The sequence below is a fragment of the Camellia sinensis genome, chromosome 4 (assembly GCF_055761805.1).
Source record: "Camellia sinensis isolate YWXY chromosome 4, ASM5576180v1, whole genome shotgun sequence".
Classification (NCBI taxonomy): Eukaryota; Viridiplantae; Streptophyta; class Magnoliopsida; order Ericales; family Theaceae; genus Camellia; species Camellia sinensis.
This window is the reverse complement of record NC_138964.1, coordinates 183873813-183893841: the sequence shown is the minus strand read 5'-3', so window position 1 is coordinate 183893841 and position 20029 is coordinate 183873813. Positions and strand designations below refer to the sequence as shown.

The window sequence follows — 20029 nt, the reverse complement described above, 5'->3', positions numbered from 1 at the left end:
GCTAGCAATTTTTAGGAAAACAGGGTTACCTATATGCTTACAGAGAGTCATCTTCAATCACAAGTAGTTTCTCTGGATTATTGATGCAGACAAGATTTTAGGAATATTATTATTATTTTTTTTTTTTTTGAAATTAATATTTGATTAGGAATATTCTAGTTTCATGTAGAATAGTATAGAATTTAGTTTTCTGATTTGAGATTATTCAGTTTTTATATTTTATTAGTCTTGAGTTATTTTCCTATTTTGTCAATTCTTCTCTAATAATTAGGTTTTTTATAAATAATAATAATTCTAAGCCTTAGGGCAAGATAAGTTGAGAATTAATACAATTTCAGGTTTATACTCTTCTTTCCAACCTTGGGCATTTGTTTCAATCAATCACTGTTTAGGTTTTATTCTTGGTGTTCTTTGTGAATCAACAAGTCTAGAGAAGAATCTTGCTTCCAGTAATTCATTCTTGACTCAATGGACCCTAAGATCATTATCATGTGTTCATTCATCATATTCTTATAACTATAGATGGATCAGTTGCTTGGTTCATCTTTCAAAGACACTCTTCATTTGCTCATTAACGTATGTATTGTCCACAAAATTCCAAAGTGAAGTATATGGTGCATCACGCATGTCACCTCCTTCTATTCATGTTTAATTTGTGATCAAAATACACTATGCTTGTTTTTCTCCTCAAAGTAAGTCATACAGCTGAAATGAGACAGACATAACCTTCTTTATAGACAAAATATATATATATATATATATATATAACATGACTGCAATCAAAAGGATACAATCAACTACTTGAGGGTTCCCATCTGAGATCACAACTTCCAATGCATCTGTGACTGCTGCAATAACTAAACCAGCTAAGCCATATCCTGATCCAAGTTCAATAACCTTTTTGGACCTGGAAAGGTTAGAAAACAAGATCAGCAAAATCACATCATTTTATAGCATGCAGAAAAAAGTTTCTCAGGACCTAGCAACTAAGTAATAAAGCAAGAACAGGCTGAGATGTCAAGAACAGCAAAACTCAAGATATTACATAACAACCTGAAGATGTCCACATGAGACAAGCAATAATAAGCAAGGACATCTTCTGATGGCCAACAACCTGTCATTTTTAGCACAAATTAGGAAAATTACAAATTGATGACCAGGTATGCTACAAAATAAATCTACCCAGAAGCTTAAAAAAATTGAATACAAAGCACCAAAATCTACAATATTGCATAAAGGCAGAAAACTTACATATAGATATTAGAATATGAAGGAACATCACCTTTTTCAAAATTAAAAATGGAACAATGTCTATCTCTATCTGGTTTTAATTTATTAAGGTTCCCATGATTACTACAAAGATTGGAGTTAAATAGCACTTCCAAAATTTTGTACAAAGATCATTATCAAAATTGGAGCTAAATAGGACTGTCCAAATTTTGTAGCTCACCACCACTTATACCAAAAATAGTTGTTCCTTTTTGTTTTCCCTCCCCCAAAGGTAGCAAGTAGGCAGTAGCCTAGTTAGTTAAATAACTATGTAATCATTACCTGGGACTGAATTCCCTTCATCAAAGTAATTTACCTCTTTATTTCTAGCACAATATGTTAGCTATCATAGTTCTCAGAACAGAACTACTCTTTTCATCACAACAATGCCCAAAATGTCAAGTCCTTGGGGTTTAAATTAAACTGCCTTTTAGTTTCATCAAGGAGCATATTTGTATTTAGATGAAAAATCATCAGTTATTTTCTTAGAACCTCAACCCATGTTCCATTTGGGGTTCATTTTGCTCCAGCACCGCAACTTGCATGAAATAACCTCTCCAAATTAATACATGTTGGATTGATTTCTAATTGGAACCACATATTTAAATGTGTGTTATCATTTATAAGAAGCCTAAACTTAAGTGATCTAATTTAGTTATAAATAGACTTAAGGGTATGTTTGTCATGGAATTAATGAGTAGATACCTTTGTGTAATTTCTATTTCGGGCAGAAATAGAAATTATGATAGTTTCCAACAGCCAGGGAGGGGTGTAAATCGAGCCCGGCCCGGCCCATGTCGGGACTCGCGGGCTCTCGCCAAAAAATCAGGCCGGTCCGGGTCACGGGCCAAAAAAACTAAGCCCAAGCCCAAGGGTATTCGGGCCTTGGGCGGGCCAGTGGGCCTGGGCCTAGCCTCGGGCTTGGGCAGGCCTGGCCATTTTTTTAAAATTTTTTCTACCAAAAGTTTATTATTTTCTACTAAAAAATACACTGGACCGGGTCTAAGCAGGCCGATGGGCCGGGCTGAGCTTCAAAACGATGGCCCAGTCCCTAGCCCAGGGGCTCGGGCCTGGGCCCAAGCAGGCTTAAACGGGCCGCGGGCGGATTTCGGGCATGGTTGTTAAAATCACGATCCGGATCGTAAGATCGTACGATCCTATGATCTTACTTTGCCAAAACGATCCAGATCGTTGTCGGATCAATGTTACAACAAGATCGCAAGTAGGATCGTGTAGGATCGCATGGGATCATGTAGGATCATATGGGATCGTATAGGATCGGAGGTAGGATCGCAAGTAGGATCGTAGATTTTATGATTTTTCACCTTATTTTTAATATGTATCACTTTAATTTTAATTTTAATTTTTTTTTTTAATAGAAAGTAGGATCTTATGATCCTACGATCTGATCCACCAGACCCTCTCACTGATTCTACTTAGGATCCCGATTTTAACAACCTTGGTTTCGGGCCATTTTTACACCCCTACCGCCAAATGGAAAAACTATAAATATTTAGGAGTAATGGTCCCCAATCCTGTCAAAAAAATACATATTCTCCAGATCCTCTCTTGGAGAAAACAAAAGGCATTAAAGTAAGGAAAAAGATTAGAAGGATATCCCGTAATCACGTTTCTGCTCAACCGTTATAATGGATTCGGGTACACATTTCTCCTTGATTTCTTAATAATACACTATGATATGTGATCCGTTATTTAAGATTTTTAGGATATAATCCTAGCAAGTGGTATCAGAGCGGTCATATCATGTCCATTGTTAGAAATCGATATATCTTGATTGTAGTATTCCGATTACTAGGTTGGTTTTCGAAATACGGAATTTTATGGCTTTGTCTTCCTTCGTCTTCATAAAGGAATTGATATATATATATATTCACATACGGAGTCTTTGTGATAGATATATTGTTCATGTTTATAAGACTGTTCGATAATCATTTAATCTGGTCAGTTGATCAGTTTTTTGTGAGACACTTTCACTGTCAAACTATCAAACTGATAGAATTGTTTCCGTCGTTTTACGATAAATACAAACAATTTGTGTTTGAAACTGGGCACCATTGTTTTATCAAATTCATGTAGAGTATTGAATTGGTATGCCTACTTTAATGCTCTCCTTTGATGTTTGCCTTTTGATTTTTTTTTTTTTTTTTCCCTATACATACATGGCAACAAGAATACGACATATATAAAAAATAAAAATAAAAACAAAACAAAACAAAAACAAAAACAAAAACAAAAACAAACAAACAAACAAAACAAAACCAGGGGATGTTGGTTTCAGAAACAGTTGAGACTATATATATATATATATATATTTTTATATATAACAAAATACCTTGTTTTTTTTCTTTAAGAACTTGATGGGAATGGCGCACGTTTGCTTATAGTTATATATATAGTTTTTTATTGTCCGCTTGTATTATTTTTATATATACAGTTTATGAATTAAGGAGTCTTTAAATTTAAGTAATCTCATGCAACATCTACGTCAAATGATATCAATTGTCTAACATTTTGATTATAGATCAATTAAAACAAGATGTCACCAAAGCGACCTCTCTTGTCTAGATTGTTTTGTATGGAATGTTTGGATGTTCATGTATGTGTACATCATACGGGTATTAATCAGTCCAAAGAAAGATTAATACTTGGCAGAATTACACTAACACTTGTGGTGGTAAACATGTGACAATTATCACAGTAACCTAATGTGAATAATGAATCAATCAAAAGAAAGATTTATTATTTGACATAACTTAGTGTCAATATTTGATCATTTCAACAAGCTAGGAAGCACGGATATGGATACGGGATACGGGTACGATACGATACGGATACGGATACGGCGATACGGCAAAATTCAAAAAAGTAGGATACGGATACGGCGGGGATACGTTCAAAAAAAATATATATTTTCACAATTTTTAGTAATGTAGCATACACAAAAATAAAACTTCCCGTACCTGAACTCATTTCCTAAAATTTATGGTAAACAAATAAAAAAAAAACATTAATATAGCATCACCCATAACAACCATAATGCATCATCCTCATCCATAACAAAAAATTCATCGATTCAATTAAATTTCAACAATTTCAACAATATAGCATCACCCATAACAACCATAATGCAATTCAATCCCAAATTAAGGGGGGGAAAATTTACAAAGTTCATTTATTTATCAATAAATTTATTTATTTATTTATTAATAAATTTTTTTTACCTTATTTGATTTATTAATAAGTTTACAAAGTTTATAATTTTATAAGTTGACAAATTTTATTTTTAATAAGTTTATTTATTTATTTATTTATTACTAAGTTTTTTTTACCTTATTTAATTTATTTATTTATTTATTTGTTTGTTTTATTCAATAAACTTATTCAATTTGCAGAGTCTACATATAAGTGTTTTTTTTTTTTTTTTTTTTTTGCAGAGTCTAGTCTACATATATAAAAATAAATAAATAAATAAATAAATAAACATCCAAGTCCAGAAGGCAGGAACAGATCGACATCTCGAACCAGAGTCGAGACAGACAGATCGAGCGAGATCGAGAGGGAGAGGGAGAGAGAGAGAGTTCGTGACAGACAGAGGGAGCGAAAGGGAGAGAGAGATGGACGAACCTGATCGAGATGAGATCGATCGGCGAGCTGTTCGAGACGATCGACGAGCTGTTCGCGACGATCAACTGTTCGCGACGATCGGCGAGCTGTTCAAGACGATCGGCGAGCTGCTTCTCCTCCTCCTTCGCGGCTGCGTCGAATTCGTAGGTAAGACAGAGTTTGGTTTGTTATTTTTCATTTTTTTGTGTTTAATTTCATCTTTATTTTCATATTTTACAATTTCACCCCATTTTAAGTTTTTTAAATTATTTTTTTGCCCCCGCCGTATCCATATCGTATCCATTCCGTATCCATACCGTATCCTCCCGTATCCGAGACGTATCCGAAATTCAAAAATTAAAAAAAAAATACGGATACTCCATTTCCCGTATCTGATACGTATCCTCGCGTATCGGGCGCGTATCCGTATCCGATACGTATCCGATACGCATACGTGACCTATTTCGGAGTATCCGTGCTTCATAGTCAACAAGAATACCACTTACAGTTAATATCACTGCCTAAAGGCTTGGTATTAATGTTGTGCTAGGTATCTTGAGATGTTGTCATAAAATTATTTGATTTAGAGATTATTGATTTGGTTATTTGATGTGAGCATGATTGTTTATTCGTTTTATTTTATTCTCTTTTCAGCTTTAATGTCGACTACTTCAATCTCTGCCAACATGAACAATGTTCCAATGTTAAATGGAACAAACTTTAAGGACTGGAAAGAGAACATACTAATTGTTCTTGACTGCATGGACATAGACTTGGCATTAAGAATGCCGAAACGAGTGATCTCACTGAACAAAGTACTTATGAGGAAATTGCCTACCTTGACAAGTGGGATCATTCCAACAAGCTAAGTCTTATGATCATGAAGCGCGGAATTCCAAAAGTTTTCAGGGGTGCAATAACAGATGATGTTATTGTGATAATATATTAGGGATTTTATGTATATATGGTAGTATATATATTTTGTATATTGAAATAAGTCATATTTGCTTTTTCGTTCTAAGGTTAGATTATTATATAAACCAATGTATTATTGCATTACGATAACAATTGAATATAGAGATTCATTCAGAAAACTTACATGGTATCAGAGCCGTATCTGAAACCCCAGTTCTCACTTCTGATTGTTCGAAGTTATCCCTTCGATTTGAAGGTTCCCACTGGTTCAAAATCATCTCTGGTTTTGATCTCTGGATTTGATCGAGTTTGAGTTCGAGTTGTCAGTTCACCCTCTGCCTTGTCAGGTTCTTTACAACTCTTCTGATTTTCGAAACATGTCTGATTCGAGTCTTATGCGTGACCATCGGAATCAAGTTTTCTAGGCCGAAATCGCAACGTTGTTTGCCTTGTAACTTAGAATCGACTCCAGTGTTCATCGGCTCATCTGCCCCTACATTGTGATCCATTGGCAACCCTCGTGGTTTGGGTTCATCTTGTTCAAGTTCGTCTGGTTTGTGGTTGCCTTCTAATTCATCTCTTGCAGCTTACCTACGGTTAGTCACCTAGTTCTCACGACTCACCTGGTGTTTCGTAAATCATCTGGAGGTTGACTCTCTCTGGACCTCATGACTTTGTCTCTCTCTGGTTCTGGTTCACCTCACGACATAGCCCTCTCGCTGGTTCTGGTTCTGGTTCTGGGTCGGTGCTTCTAGTTCTGTCCATCTGACTTGGGAATATTTGTGGGTCTTTGGCTCAAGATTCTGGTTATTATAAATTTGATCTCTCCGGTTCTGTTTTTGGGTTATTACACTTGAACCCTTGAGCTTTCTAGTTATTATAATGTCTCTAGCTTCAGATGAGTGTGCTTTTTGCCATCAGCGAGGCCATTGGAAGTATCATTGTCCCAAGAAGGGACGTATGTCTGCCTCGTCTTTTCAGCAGTCTCAGACTCAATTCCATGCTCCTTTTCAGAGTACTTTTCAGACTCCAGCCATTTATACTGCATCTGCTCTGGTTCCTGATCCTGATTTGGCTTCCTTGAGTGCTCCGATTGCTCAGCTTCAGCATATATTGTCTACCTCCCAACCCTCCCTGTCTGTCTCAGTTGTTTCCTCTCTTCATTCAGGTTTGCTTGGGTCTCCTTCAGGTATCTCTTCGTCTGTCTGGATTTTTGACTCTGATGCCTCTCATCATATAACTCCTCATCTCTTATTCCTTCAAAATTGTACTCCTCCTCCCTTTCCTATTACTATTAATATTGTTAATGGATATGGTATGTCTGTTATATCTGTTGGGTCTGTCTTACCGTCTGCTATGTCTACTGTCTCTATTTCATTTGTCCTTTATGTTCCTCAGTTTTTTGTCAGTTTATTATCTATCAGTCAGCTTGATGCCTCTGGTTTTGATGTTATCTTTTCTTCTTCTCTTTGTTCTATGCAGGATCAGATATCCAAACAGCAGATTGGGATTGGTCGTAGAGTTGGAGATCTCTATGTGGTGGAGAGCTTGCATCTGTCTATGACAACCTCTCTAACTACTTTTTTCTCTTTTTAGTTAGATTCTCTGTCCAGTCCTTTCTACTTGTGGCATTCTAGATTAGAGCACTTGTCTGCTGACCGCTTATGGTCTTTAGCTCAGTCAGGTATATTGAGTAAAGTTTCTCCTAGTGAACTTACTGAATGTCGGGGGTGTAAACTTGCCAAAATGATAGCCTTACCGTTTCGTAAAAGTACTTCTATATCTGATACACCGCTTTCTTTAGTTCATACTGATGTTTGGAGCCCTTCTCCTGTTCTCACCAAAGGGGGTTCTACATACTATGTGTCATTTGTTGATGACTGCACCCGTTACACTTGGGTTTATTTTATGATTCATAAGTCCGATTTCTATCAGATATATCGTACATTTCAATCTATGATTACTTCTCAATTTGAGTCTACAATTAAAGTATTACGGTCTGACTTGGGTGGGGAATATTTTAAAAATGAGTTCTGTGAACATTTGGCCAATTTGGATACCATTCACCAAACTTCCTGTACAGATACACTTGCCCAGAATGGTCGAGCCGAGCATAAATACCGTCATCTCCTTGAGACCGCTAGGTCTCTTCTTCTCTCTGCCTCAGTTCAGGCTCCATTTTGGAGAGAGACAGTTCTTACTGGTGCTTTTCTTCTCAATTGCATGCCTACTCCCCTTCTTTCTAGTCGGTCTCTTTATGGGGCTTTGTTTTTCCAAATTCCTAACTGCTCCCTCCTTTGTGTGTTTGGGTCTGTCTGCTTTGTTCTTCTTCCCCGCAAAGATAGGACCAAACTTAGTGCCCGGTTTGTCCTCTGTGTCTTTTTGGGTTATAGTCCTACTTAGAAAGACTATCGATGTTACGACCCTATTTCTGGTCGTCTTTATGTCTCCTGTCATGTTTCTTTTCTTGAACGTCTGCCTTACTTTCAGCTTCCTCCTATCACTGCTTCGGTTTTCAAAGAGGATTTGGTTCACATTGATCCATTTCCTTCTAAGGTTCCTCTTGATGAGTATATCTCTACCGTTCCCCATGACCTTATTCCCTCTTCTCCACCTTCCACCCCTCTTGTTGAGTACCTCTCCACTGACCCCCCCCAAGGCTATTCCTACTTCTCCTCCTGCTTCACCTCTAGTTTCCTCTCCTCCTTCGACTTCTTCTCCGCCTCCGTTGTTAGTCTATTCTCGTCGCCAGGCACCCCATCCACTAGTTGTCTCTGCCCCGGCTGCTCCTTCTTCTGCTTCTGAAGACTCTGATCCTGTTGAACATTGATATCCTACTCGAGTACGTCGTCCTCCAAACAAGTTGGGTTGGTCTAATACATGTTTTTCTGTTTCATATCGTAATTTTTTGTTTGCTATTCATTCCTTTTCAGAACCTTAGTCTTACAAGGAGACCTGTCAGGATCCCAATTGGGTTCAAGCTATGGAGGACGAGTTGTCTGCTTTGCTGAAAATTAGTACTTGGGAGTTGGTTCTTTTGTCTATTGGTAAGAATTTGGTTGGTTGCAAATGGGTCTACAAAATCAAGACTCATTCCGATGGTTCTCTTGAGCGCTACAAGGCTCGTCTAGTTGGCAAGGGTTTTTCACAGGAGTATGGTATTGATTATGAGGAGACCTTTGCCCCTGTTGCCAAGATGACTATTGTCCGTACTTTGATATTTGTCGCAGCTGCTCACCATTGGCCTCTTTATCAAATGGATGTTAAGAATACTTTTCTTAATGGTCATCTCTCTAAGGAGATTTACATGTGTCCTCCCCCTGGCCTTCACCATTCCTTTAGACAGGTTTGTCGTCTTCGACGTGCTCTGTATGGTTTGAAGCAATCTCCTCATGCTTGATATGATCGCTTTCAAACTACTATGACTGAGCTTAGATTTCATCCTTCTGCTTCCGACTCTGTTTTGTTTCTGAGACGTACCTCGGCTGGTTTTATTGCTCTCTTACTCTATATGGATGATATGATCATCACTGGCTCAGACTCTTTTGCTTTCTCTGAGGTTAAGCAGCATCTCTTCCGCAGCTTCAAAATGAAAAATCTAGGTCCATTGTGGTATTTTCTTGGTATTGAGGTTGCTTTTTCTTCAAAGGGCTATTTTCTGTCTCAGGCTAAGTATGCTAATGAGGTCATTCACCGTGCTGGTTTTACTGAGACTAAGGTTTCCAATACACCTATTGAGCTTAATGTGAAGCTCAATTCTACTGATGGTGTCTCTCTGGATGATCCCACTTTATATCGCGAGCTTGTGAGTTGTTTAGTTTATCTGACGGTTACTCGTCCCGATCTTACCTATGCTATTCATGTGGTTAGCCAGTTTGTTTCTGCTCCTCGCTCCACACATTGGGCTGCATTGGTTCGGATTCTTCGCTATCTCCGAGGTACTGTATTTTAGGGTTTACTACTATCCTCTACTTCCTCTCTAGATTTGATGGCCTATGCTGATTCTGATTGGGCTGGTGAGGTTACTGATCGCAAGTCTACGTCTGGTTTCTATATGTTTCTTGGCGATTCCTTGATCTCTTGGAAAAGTAAAAAACAAACTGTTGTTACTCGCTCTACTGCCGAAGTTGAGTACCGTGCTATGGCTCATACTACTACTGAGATTGTTTGGCTTCGTTGTCTTCTATCTAATTTGGGTGTCCCTCAATCTTCTCCGACCTCTCTCTATTGCGACAACCGCAGTGCTATTCAGATTGCCCATAACACTGTCTTCCATGAGCGGACAAAGCATATTGAGATTGATTGTCACTTTATTTGTCAGCATCTACAGTCTAGCTCTATTTCACTTCCTTTCGTCTCTTCAGCTCTGCAACTTGCTGACTTCTTCACTAAGACTCACACCACTGCTCGGTTTCAGTTTCTTCTTAGCAAAAGCGGGGGTGTGAGAATATATTAGGGATCTTATGTATATATGGTAGTCTATATATTTTGTATATTGAAATAAGTTGTATTTTATTTTCGTTCTAGGGTTAAATTGTTATATAAACCAATGTATTCTTATATTACAATAACAATTGAATATAGAGATTCATGCAGAAAACTTACAGTTACTATTGCCAGTCAGTTTCTTTCGGAAATTCAGAAGCGTTTTGCTAAAAAGGATAAAACTAAAACAAGCACTCTTTTAGCAAGCTTAATTTCCATGAAGTATAAGGGCAAAGGTAATGTTCGAGAGTACATCATGGAAATGTCTCATCTTGCATCAAAGCTTAAGGCACTAAAAGCTCGACCTATCTGATGATTTGCTCATGCATTTAGTTCTTGTCTCTCTTCCTGCATAATTTAACCAATTGAAGGTCAGTTACAACTATCAGAAGGAGAAATGGACACTTAATGAGCTCATTTCATTTTGTGTGCAAGGGGAAAAGAGATTGAAGCAAGAAAGGACCAAAAGTGCTCATCTGGCTAACACCTCAAAGAATACAGGCAAGATGAAGAATAAGGGAAAAGAAGTTGCTACTCCTAAGGGTTCGGAGCAAAAGAAATAGAAAACAGGGATGGTTGTTTCTTTTGTGGCAAGCCTGGACACAAGAAGAAAGATTGTGCCAAATTCGCCGCCTGGCATGTAAAGAAAGGTACATTTCCTATTTTGGTCTGTTTAGAGATCAATTTAGCTTCAGTATCGAGAAACACTTGGTGGGTAGATTCTTGTGCTACTACTCACGTGTTTCTATGCAGGGTTGCCTAAATTGCCGAGAGCCAACTGATGCTGAAAGACATCTTTGTGGGTGATGGAAAGTCAGTGGAAGTGAAGGCCATAGGGCACTTTAGATTATTACTCAAGACTGGTTACTATTTGGATTTAAAAGACACTTTTGTTGTACCGTCCTTTAGACGGAATTTAGTTTCTATTATGTATTGGACATGTTTGGATATCGTTGTTCTTTTGGAAATAAGTAGTTCAGTTTGTCTATTAATTCAAATGTTGTTAGTACTGGTTTACCTAATACTTTTGATAATCTATATTTGCTAGAAACTATTTCATCTTATAATGAAACCTTGCATGTGGAATCATGAGGTACGAAGTGTAAATTAAATAAGGAAAATTCAGCCTCATTATGGCACAAATGCCTAGGTCACATCTCTAAATCTAGAGTTGAGCGACTTGTGTCTAATGAGATTTTGGACTCTCTTGATTTTTCAGACTTTGATGTCTGTGCTGAGTGTATAAAGGGAAAACATACCAAAATGAAGAAGTTAGGTGCCAATTGGATTACGGACGTCTTAGAATTAATTCATACAGATATATTTGGGTCATTCCCTACAGCATCTTGGAATAGTCAATAGTATTTTATAACATTCATAGATGACTATTCCAAATATGGGTATCTATTTCTTATACATGAGAAATCACAGTCTTTGGACGTATTCAAAAAGTTTAAGGCCGAAGTTGAGTTACAACTCAACAAACGGATAAAGAGTGTCAGGTCTGACCATGGTGGTGAATACTATGGTAGATACGACGGATTAGGTGAACAATGTCCAGGACCGTTTGCTCAATACCTAGAGGAATGTGGAATCGTCCCACAATACACCATGTCAGGATCACCTAGCATGAACGGTGTATCTGAGAGGCAAAACCAAACTCTTAAGGATATGGTAATAAGTATGATTAGTCATTCTACTTTACCAGAGTCCCTCTGGGGGGAGGCTCTGAAGACAGCAACTTATATCTTAAATCAAGTGCCAACTAAAGCAGCTGCAAAAACACCTTATGAGCTTTGGGTTGGGCGAAAGCCTAGTCTAAAGCACTTACATGTATGGGGGTGTCCTGCTGAGGCGAGGCCTTATAGACCTCATGAAAGAAAATTGGACTCCAAAACCGTCAGCAGCTACTTTATTGGCTATGCCGAGCGATCCAAGGGCTACAAGTTTTATGATCCCATAAATAGGTCAATATTTGAGACAGGATCTACAACGTTTTTTGAGGATGTTGAGTTTGGGGGGAGAAATCAAGTTAGAGACATTGTCTTTGAGGAGGAAGAGGGAGTCATCCCAATTCCTACTACTACTTTTGACCAAGTGCAGGTTCCTATACCTGTCATTGCTCAAGAAGTAAATTTAGATCCTCAACCAGACAATGTTGTTCAACCCCTCATTCAAGATGAGGTAATTGTTCCTGAGGAACAAACTCAACAACCTCAAGAACCTGTGCCATTAAGGCGATCCATGAGAGAAAGGAGATTTGCAATTTCGGACGATTATATCGTATATCTCCAAGAACATGAGGCAGACACTGAAATGTCGAAGGATGATCTAATCAACTTTCGTCAAGCCATGCAAAATTCCAACTCTCATAAATGGTTAGAAGCCATGAATGAAGAGTACAAGTCTATACAAGACAATAAAATCTGGGAACTGGTCCCATTACCAGTTGGTGCAAAGCCCGTAGGTTGTAAATGGATATTTAAAACCAAAAGAGATTCAAATGGTAATGTGGAGAGGTATAAGGCACATCTTGTAGCCAAAGGCTTTACTCAAAAGGAATGAATTGACTTTAAAGAAACTCCCTCTCCGGTTTCTATGAAAGACTCTCTTAGGACAATTATGGCGCTTGTTGCACATTTTGACCTTGAGTTGCATCAGATGGATGTCAAAACAGCATTTCTCAATGGTGACATTGAAGAAACAATTTATATGGTGTAGCCAGAAAACTTTGTGTCGGGAGACCCAAAGAATATGGTCTGCAAATTGACCAAATCCATCTATGAACTTAAACAAGCTTTCTCGTCAGTGGTACTTCAAATTTCATCAAGTTCTTACTTCGTAAGACTTTGAAACAAATGTCGTTGATGAATGTGTATATCACAAGTTCAGTGGGAGTAAACACATATTCCTAGTTTTATATGTCGATGACATATTGCTTGCCACAAATGATATAGGCTTATTGCATGACACCAAGAGATTTCTATCAAAGAATTTTGAAATGAAAGATCTTGGTGACGCTTCCTTTGTATTAGGAATCGAGAAACACCGAGATCGTTCACGGGGCATCCTAGGATTATCACAAAGGAGCTATATCGATAAAGTCCTCAATGGATTTGGCATGCAAAATTGCAAACCAGGTGAAACCCCGGTCGCTAAGGGAGACAAGTTCCTTATGCCTCGGCTGTAGGGAGTCTAATGTATGTCCAAATATGTACGCGTCCGGATATTGCGTTCATAGTTGGCATGTTAGACAGATATTTAAGTAGCCCTGGCATGGATCGTCGGAAAGCAGCCAACAAGTTATGAGGTATTTACAGAGAACAAAGGAATATGTGGTCACATATAGGAGTTCGTATCAGTTAGAGATCGTTGGGTATTCCGACTCCGATTTTGCTGGATAGCAAGACAGTAGGAGATCCGCATCAGGCTATATTTATTTGTTATGTCAGAATATTATGTATGTATGGTATTATGTAATTACGGTCAAGGTTTTCAAAGGCGTATACGAGGCGCGATTTGAGGCGCGACTTGAGGCGAGGCGAGGCGTACGGAAAACGCACAGATGCGTTCTTTTGGGGGCGAGACCCCAGCTATGCGTACGTGTCAAAATTAGAGGCGTAAGCATTTGTCGCGCTTCATGCGCTTTTCACGCTTTCAACAGCGAGGCGCAAGCATTTTAGGAGTTCGATTTCAAAAATCAAAAAGGGGAAAATAGAATAGTTGATGGAAAATTGCTATAAATGACTTCGATTCAAACTGAAATTGCTCAAGAAGAAGTTATAAATACCATGTAAGTCGATCTCCTTCAAATCAGAGTCCAACAACTTCGAATCAGTCTTCTAATCTTCTTCAACGAACTAGGGTTTTCAAGGTACGCAATCTCTCTCTCTCTCTCTCGAGTTGAGTCGACTCTGTCTCTGTCTCTGTCTCTGTCTCTCTGTTGTCGCGTCGGTTCTGTGATGTATATATGTCCAACTGTGTTGTATATATATTATATAATATGTCTATCTCTGTTTCGATGGTGTTTTGCTATTATTATTTTAATGACTCAAATATTAATATTAGTAGTCAAACATTGTAGATAACTACTACAGAGAAACATTAAAATAAAGGCTATATTATATTAATATTAGTAGTCATGTTTTGAGCACTATATATATTATATAATATATCTGGAGGCTATATATTATTATTATTTTAATGTTTCTCCTTTTTTTTTTTTTTATTATTATTATTATTATTATTATTATTATTATTATTATTATTTGACAGACTATAATTTATTATTATTAATATTAATATTCTTTTTTTCTTTTTGCCATCCCACCTAACCAGTATCTTTTTTATTTTTGTTTTTTTATTTGTTTATTTTTATATAGTGCTACAGTTGATAAGTTTGTGGGGAAAAAAAATGACTGAACCCAAAGGCCAAAAAAAATTTTTTGTCTGGAAGTATGTAAAAGAGTTGATGGAGAAAAGTATTTTAGATGTAAATTTTGTGATCAAACTTGTAGTGGTACTGTAAGTCGATTTAAAAATCATCTAGCCAGCACACATAAAGGCATTAAACCGTGTTCAAAAGTTCCTGAAAATGTAAAGTTGGAATGCCAACATGCATTAAAAAATTTCTTTGAGCAAAAAAGTGCCCGTAATGAGATGCTATATGAAATTGGGATGGGTGCTGGAGCAAAGGGCGAGAGTGGTGCTTCTCAATCTATTGAAGGCGATACTGGTGGTATGACACAACCACCAAAACCTAGGGGTCCAATGGATAAATTTGCTAGTTTTCAAGCACGACAATCTACACTGAACTCCAAATGGAAACAACAAGAAAAAAAAGATGTGTGTCGAAAGATTGGGCGTTTCATATATTGTAAAGCTCTTCCATTTAATTTAGTGAATGATCTGTATTGGGTAGCTGTAGTTGATGGAATTGCAAATTATGGACCTGGTTTCAAACCCCCTTCTATGCATGAATTGAGGACTTGGATTCTTAAAGCAGAAGTAGAGGATTAAATGTCATGATGGAGGAACATAAGAAAGCATGGAAATAATATGGATGCTCAATTATGTCTGATGGCTGGACAGATGGGAAAAGTAGAGTTCTTATTAATTTTCTTGTGAATAGCCCTGCTGGAACTTAGTTTTTAAAATCAATTGATGCATCTGATACTATAAAAAATGGGGAGTTGATGTTTAACTATCTTAATAGTGTCGTAGATGAAATTGGGGAAGACAATGTTGTTCAAGTTATTACTGATAATGCTTCAAACTATGTCAACGCCGGGTCAAGACTTACGGAGAAGAGGAAGAAGTTGTATTGGACTCCATGTGCTGCGCATTGTATTGATTTAATGTTGGACATTGGAAAATTGAAAGTCTGTGACCAAACTCTCTCGTTAGCTAGGCAAGTGGTCAAGTTTATATATGGACATTGTTGGGTTCTTTCAGTGATGATATCATATACAAAGAACAGTGAACTACTCCGTCCAGCAATAACACGGTTTGCCACTGCTTATCTTACTCTCCAAAGTCTTTACAAACAAAAGCAACCACTCCAAGCTATGTTTTCTTCAGAAAAGTGGGCTTCTAGTAGTTGGGCAAGAAAGGTTGAAGGGGTAAAGGCTCGTGCAACTGTGTTGTTTGATCCAAAACTTTGGCCTAATGTTGCTTTTTGTATCAAAAGCACAATACCTTTGGTTAGTGTTTTGCGAGAAGTTGATTCAGAGGAGAGGCCTACTATGGGTTACATTTATGAGTTGATGGATTTGGCTAAAGAAAAGACTGCTTTTAATTGTAGAGGAAATGTTAGGAAGTACGGACCAATTTGGAATAAGATAGATGCAAGGCGGACACCACAACTTCATAGACCTTTACATGCTGCTGGTTATTATCTAAACCCTCAGTTGCGCTATCGAGATTCGTTCTCCAATGTTGAGGAGGTGAGGCAAGGATTGTATCAGTGCATGGATAGAATGTTGAGTTATGATGAGTGTCTCATGGCTGATATCCAATTGGACTATTATGATCAAGCAAAAGGGGAATTCGGAAGTCGTGTTGCAATTGATTCCAGAGCGATACGCTCTCCCAGTAAGAAACTACTATGAAAATAATTTTCCAATTACATTCTACAAAATTAAAATACGAGATTGAAATTATTTGTGCATTTTTCAAATTATGTAGCTGATTGGTGGATTCGTTTTGGGAGCAAAACACCTGAGTTAACAAAATTTTCTATTCGAATACTTAGTCTAACCTGTAGTGCTTCGGGATGTGAGAGGAATTGGAGCACCTTTGAGTCGGTAATATATCTTTCTTTTCTAAACTTTCTTATGCATAAAATAAAATATTAATGTTCCTTATTTCGTTTCTTATATTATTATATTAGCTTCACACAAAAAAGAGGAATAGGCTTGAGCACAAACGTTTGAATGCTTTGGTCTATGTGAAGTACAACACTAAACTAAGAGAGAGAAGTATCAGAAGAAGACAAAACATCGATCCAATACTAATTGATGAAATTGATTCGGATGATGAATGGATTGCTGAAAAAGAAGATCCTATCCTCCCCCTCGATGCTTCTTGGCTTGATGAAGAAGAATTGTTCGATGCTGAAGCAATTAGGATGTGCCTATCACTACCTATGATAGAAGTGTGGAGAATCGATCAACTACGACTACAATTAATGTTGACTTATCTTCGAATGCAAAGAAAGAAAAGTTGGTGAGGTTCAAGTAAGTTGTTAAACAATTATGGACTAGTTGCATAGATATTATTATATGTGCCTATTTAATTAATTTGAAACCCTATTTCTTGTATAGGAAATGATAGAGGAAAAGGCAAGGCAGCAAGATGCACCCTTGTGGATGAAGATATGGAGTTGGAAGAAGTTGGTGGAATAGATGATAGAACCTATCCCATTATAGATATAGCGGACGAAGATGATGACAATATTAATGAGGATGATTTAGAGTGACCTATTATTTATTTATTGCTTTGTTTATAGAGTATTAGAGTTTTAGGTTATTTTGTTTATTGAACAATTGGAATTTAAGTTATTTTGACTATCACTTAAGTTATTTTTTTATTATAGTATTAATGAGAATGACTTAGAAAGCACTTATAATACTTGAAATTATTAATTAATTTTGGTTATATGCTTAGAATGGCCTTTAAGAATTTTATTTGGTAATTGTTATTTTTTTAACTCTTTTTATGCTATATTTAATTAATTTTGTATTTTAAAAAAATCAAAATTCAAAAGGCTTATGCCTCGCCTCAACAAGGGTAAAACGCCTCGCCTTGCGCTTTCGCCTTTAAAAACACTGATTACGGTATTATGTATCAATTAGGTAGGTTGATTGGTTGATTGTGAATATTCGATTGTATAGGGTTACTTCCTATTATAGATTAGGTTTATGATTGCTATAAATATTGGTTGTGATTATATATTACACAAGTTAAATATACAGAACATTCAGAAATACTTACATGGTATCAGAGCCGCATTTGCAACCCTAACCCTAGTCCTCATCTGAATTCGAATCATCAGTCTCTAGTTCGTGGGCATCAGATGACCTCTCTCTCTGAAATCGCAGCCGTGGTCACGACCCTTCTCTCTCCGAAGTCGCAATCGTACTCGCCTTCTCTTTCCCGACTCACGTCTGTCATCGCTACTGAAATCGCAGCGTGATCAGCCTCAGCATCCTCTGATTTTGTCACTACTCTACACTCATAAAAGGTGTCTCTCTCTGGTTCAGGAATCGCGACACCTCTCTTTGGCTCTGGTTGTGCTATGCAACTTCTTCTAATCTTCTCCACTTGGTTCTCCGACTGGTTTTCTCTCTGTGTTAGTGATTTTGACTCTCTCAGTACTGGTATTTGATTATAAAAATTTATTTTAAAAAAAACTCTTATTTACAGTTTGGCCCATTTGTTAATTATTTTTATACTTCAACTTGTAACTCTTCGGTCTATTACAATGACGAACATCAAAACACAAGCCATCAGGTGTAAACTCACTGGTGCCAATTATACTTATTGGGCTAGTGTTATGAAGAATTTCCTTCTTGGTCAAAAAAAATGGGGCTATGTTTCTGGTTCTATTCCTCGTCCATTGGACCCAAAACAAGAAAGATATCTGACTTCCTGTGATACTTGGAATTGTGATAATGCCCAATGTCTGACTTGGTTTCATAATTCTGTGGATGATCGTATTGGAATGATGTTTTCCAAATACAGTACTGCCAAGGAGGTGTGGGACTATTTATTGGGTATGTATCAGCAGTTTAACTTTGCCAAGCAGTATAAGTTGGAAACAGCTATTCAGAGTACTCGTCAGTGGGATCAATCTATTCAGGACTTCTACATTGAGATGACAGGTCTCTGGGATCAGTTGGCTCTCACGGAGCCATCTAGCCTCAAGGCACTAGACACTTATGTTGAGTTTCGGGAGCAAGGTCGTTTAGTGCAGTTCTTAACGGCTCTTTCCACTCAGTATGAGGCTATCCGTGGCGGCATCCTTCATCGATTTTCTCTCCCTTCTGTGGATGCTATTGCTCGTGAGCTTGTCTCCGAGAAAACCCGTCTTAAGACAGCCAGTCAAACTCTGTCTCCATCTGTCTTCTTGGCTCCTACTCAGCCTCCTCTGTTGTCGACCCCACCACATCATCAGCTTCAAGCTATTGCGAAGCCCAAGAAGGGGCAACTAGCATCTGATGCATGTGCTTTTTGCCATCAGAAAGGCCATTGGAAGTACAACTGTCCCAAGAAGGGATGTCAGTCTGCTCAGTCTTCCCAACCGCCTCAAACACAGTTTCGACCTCCTGCTACTTATACTGCAACTGCTCCAGCTTCTCATCTTGACTTGGCTTCCTTGCGTGCCAAAATGGCTCAGCTTCAGCATCTTCTGTCCACCTCTCAGCTATCATCATCTGCCTCTGCTCTCACCTCTCTTCATTCAGGTTTGTTTGGGTCCTCTTCAAGTACCTCCTCTTCTGTCTGGCTTTTTGACTCTGGTGTCTCTCATCATATGACTCCTCACCTTTCCTTACTTCAAAACTGTATCCCTCCTCCCTCTCCTATTACTGTTAATACTGCTAATGAATCTGGTATGCCTATTCTATTTGTTGGGTCTGTCTTACCCTCTGCCATATCTGTTGTTACTATTCCCTCTGTTCTTTATGTTCCTCAGCTATCTGTCAGTTTATTATCTATCAATTAACTTAATACTTCTGGTTTTAATGTTATCTTTTCATCTTCTATCTGTTGTGTGTAGGATCGAGTGTCCAAGAAGCAGATTGGGACCGGCCGTAGAGTTGGAGATCTCTATGTGGTAGTAAGCTTGCATCTCCCCCCATCCATCTCTCCAGTTGTTTTTTCTTCATTTCAGTTAGATTCTCAATCGAATCAGTTTTACTTATGGCATTCTCGCCTAGGTCATTTGTCTATTAACCGCTTACAGTCTTTAGCTCAGTCAAAATTATTGGGTAAAGTTTCTCCTAGTCAAATTGATGAATGTCGATGGTGTAAACTTGCCAAAATGTCAGCTTTACCTTTTAATAAAAGTACTTCAGTTTCTGTTTCTCCATTTTCTCTTGTGCATACTGATGTCTGGGGACCCTCTCCTGTTCTCACTAAAAGGGGTTCCACATACTATGTGTCTTTTGTTGACGATTGCACCTGTTATACTTGGATTTATCTTATGACTCATAAATCTGACTTCTACCAAATA

General features: G+C 37.8%; 1 protein-coding gene across 1 annotated transcript in view; it reads right to left on the bottom strand.

The window, feature by feature from the left end:
- The window catches only part of LOC114289992 (S-adenosyl-L-methionine-dependent methyltransferases superfamily protein), a 30535-nt gene that overhangs the window by 2314 nt on the left and 8192 nt on the right, over positions 1–20029 (bottom strand). Inside the window, exons 4-5 of the mRNA XM_028233880.2 lie at positions 1054–1114; positions 792–907 (exon numbers count right to left, since the gene is read on the bottom strand). Of these exons, the coding sequence (XP_028089681.2) occupies positions 792–907; positions 1054–1114 (177 nt within the window). The remainder of the gene's footprint in view (positions 1–791; positions 908–1053; positions 1115–20029) is intronic.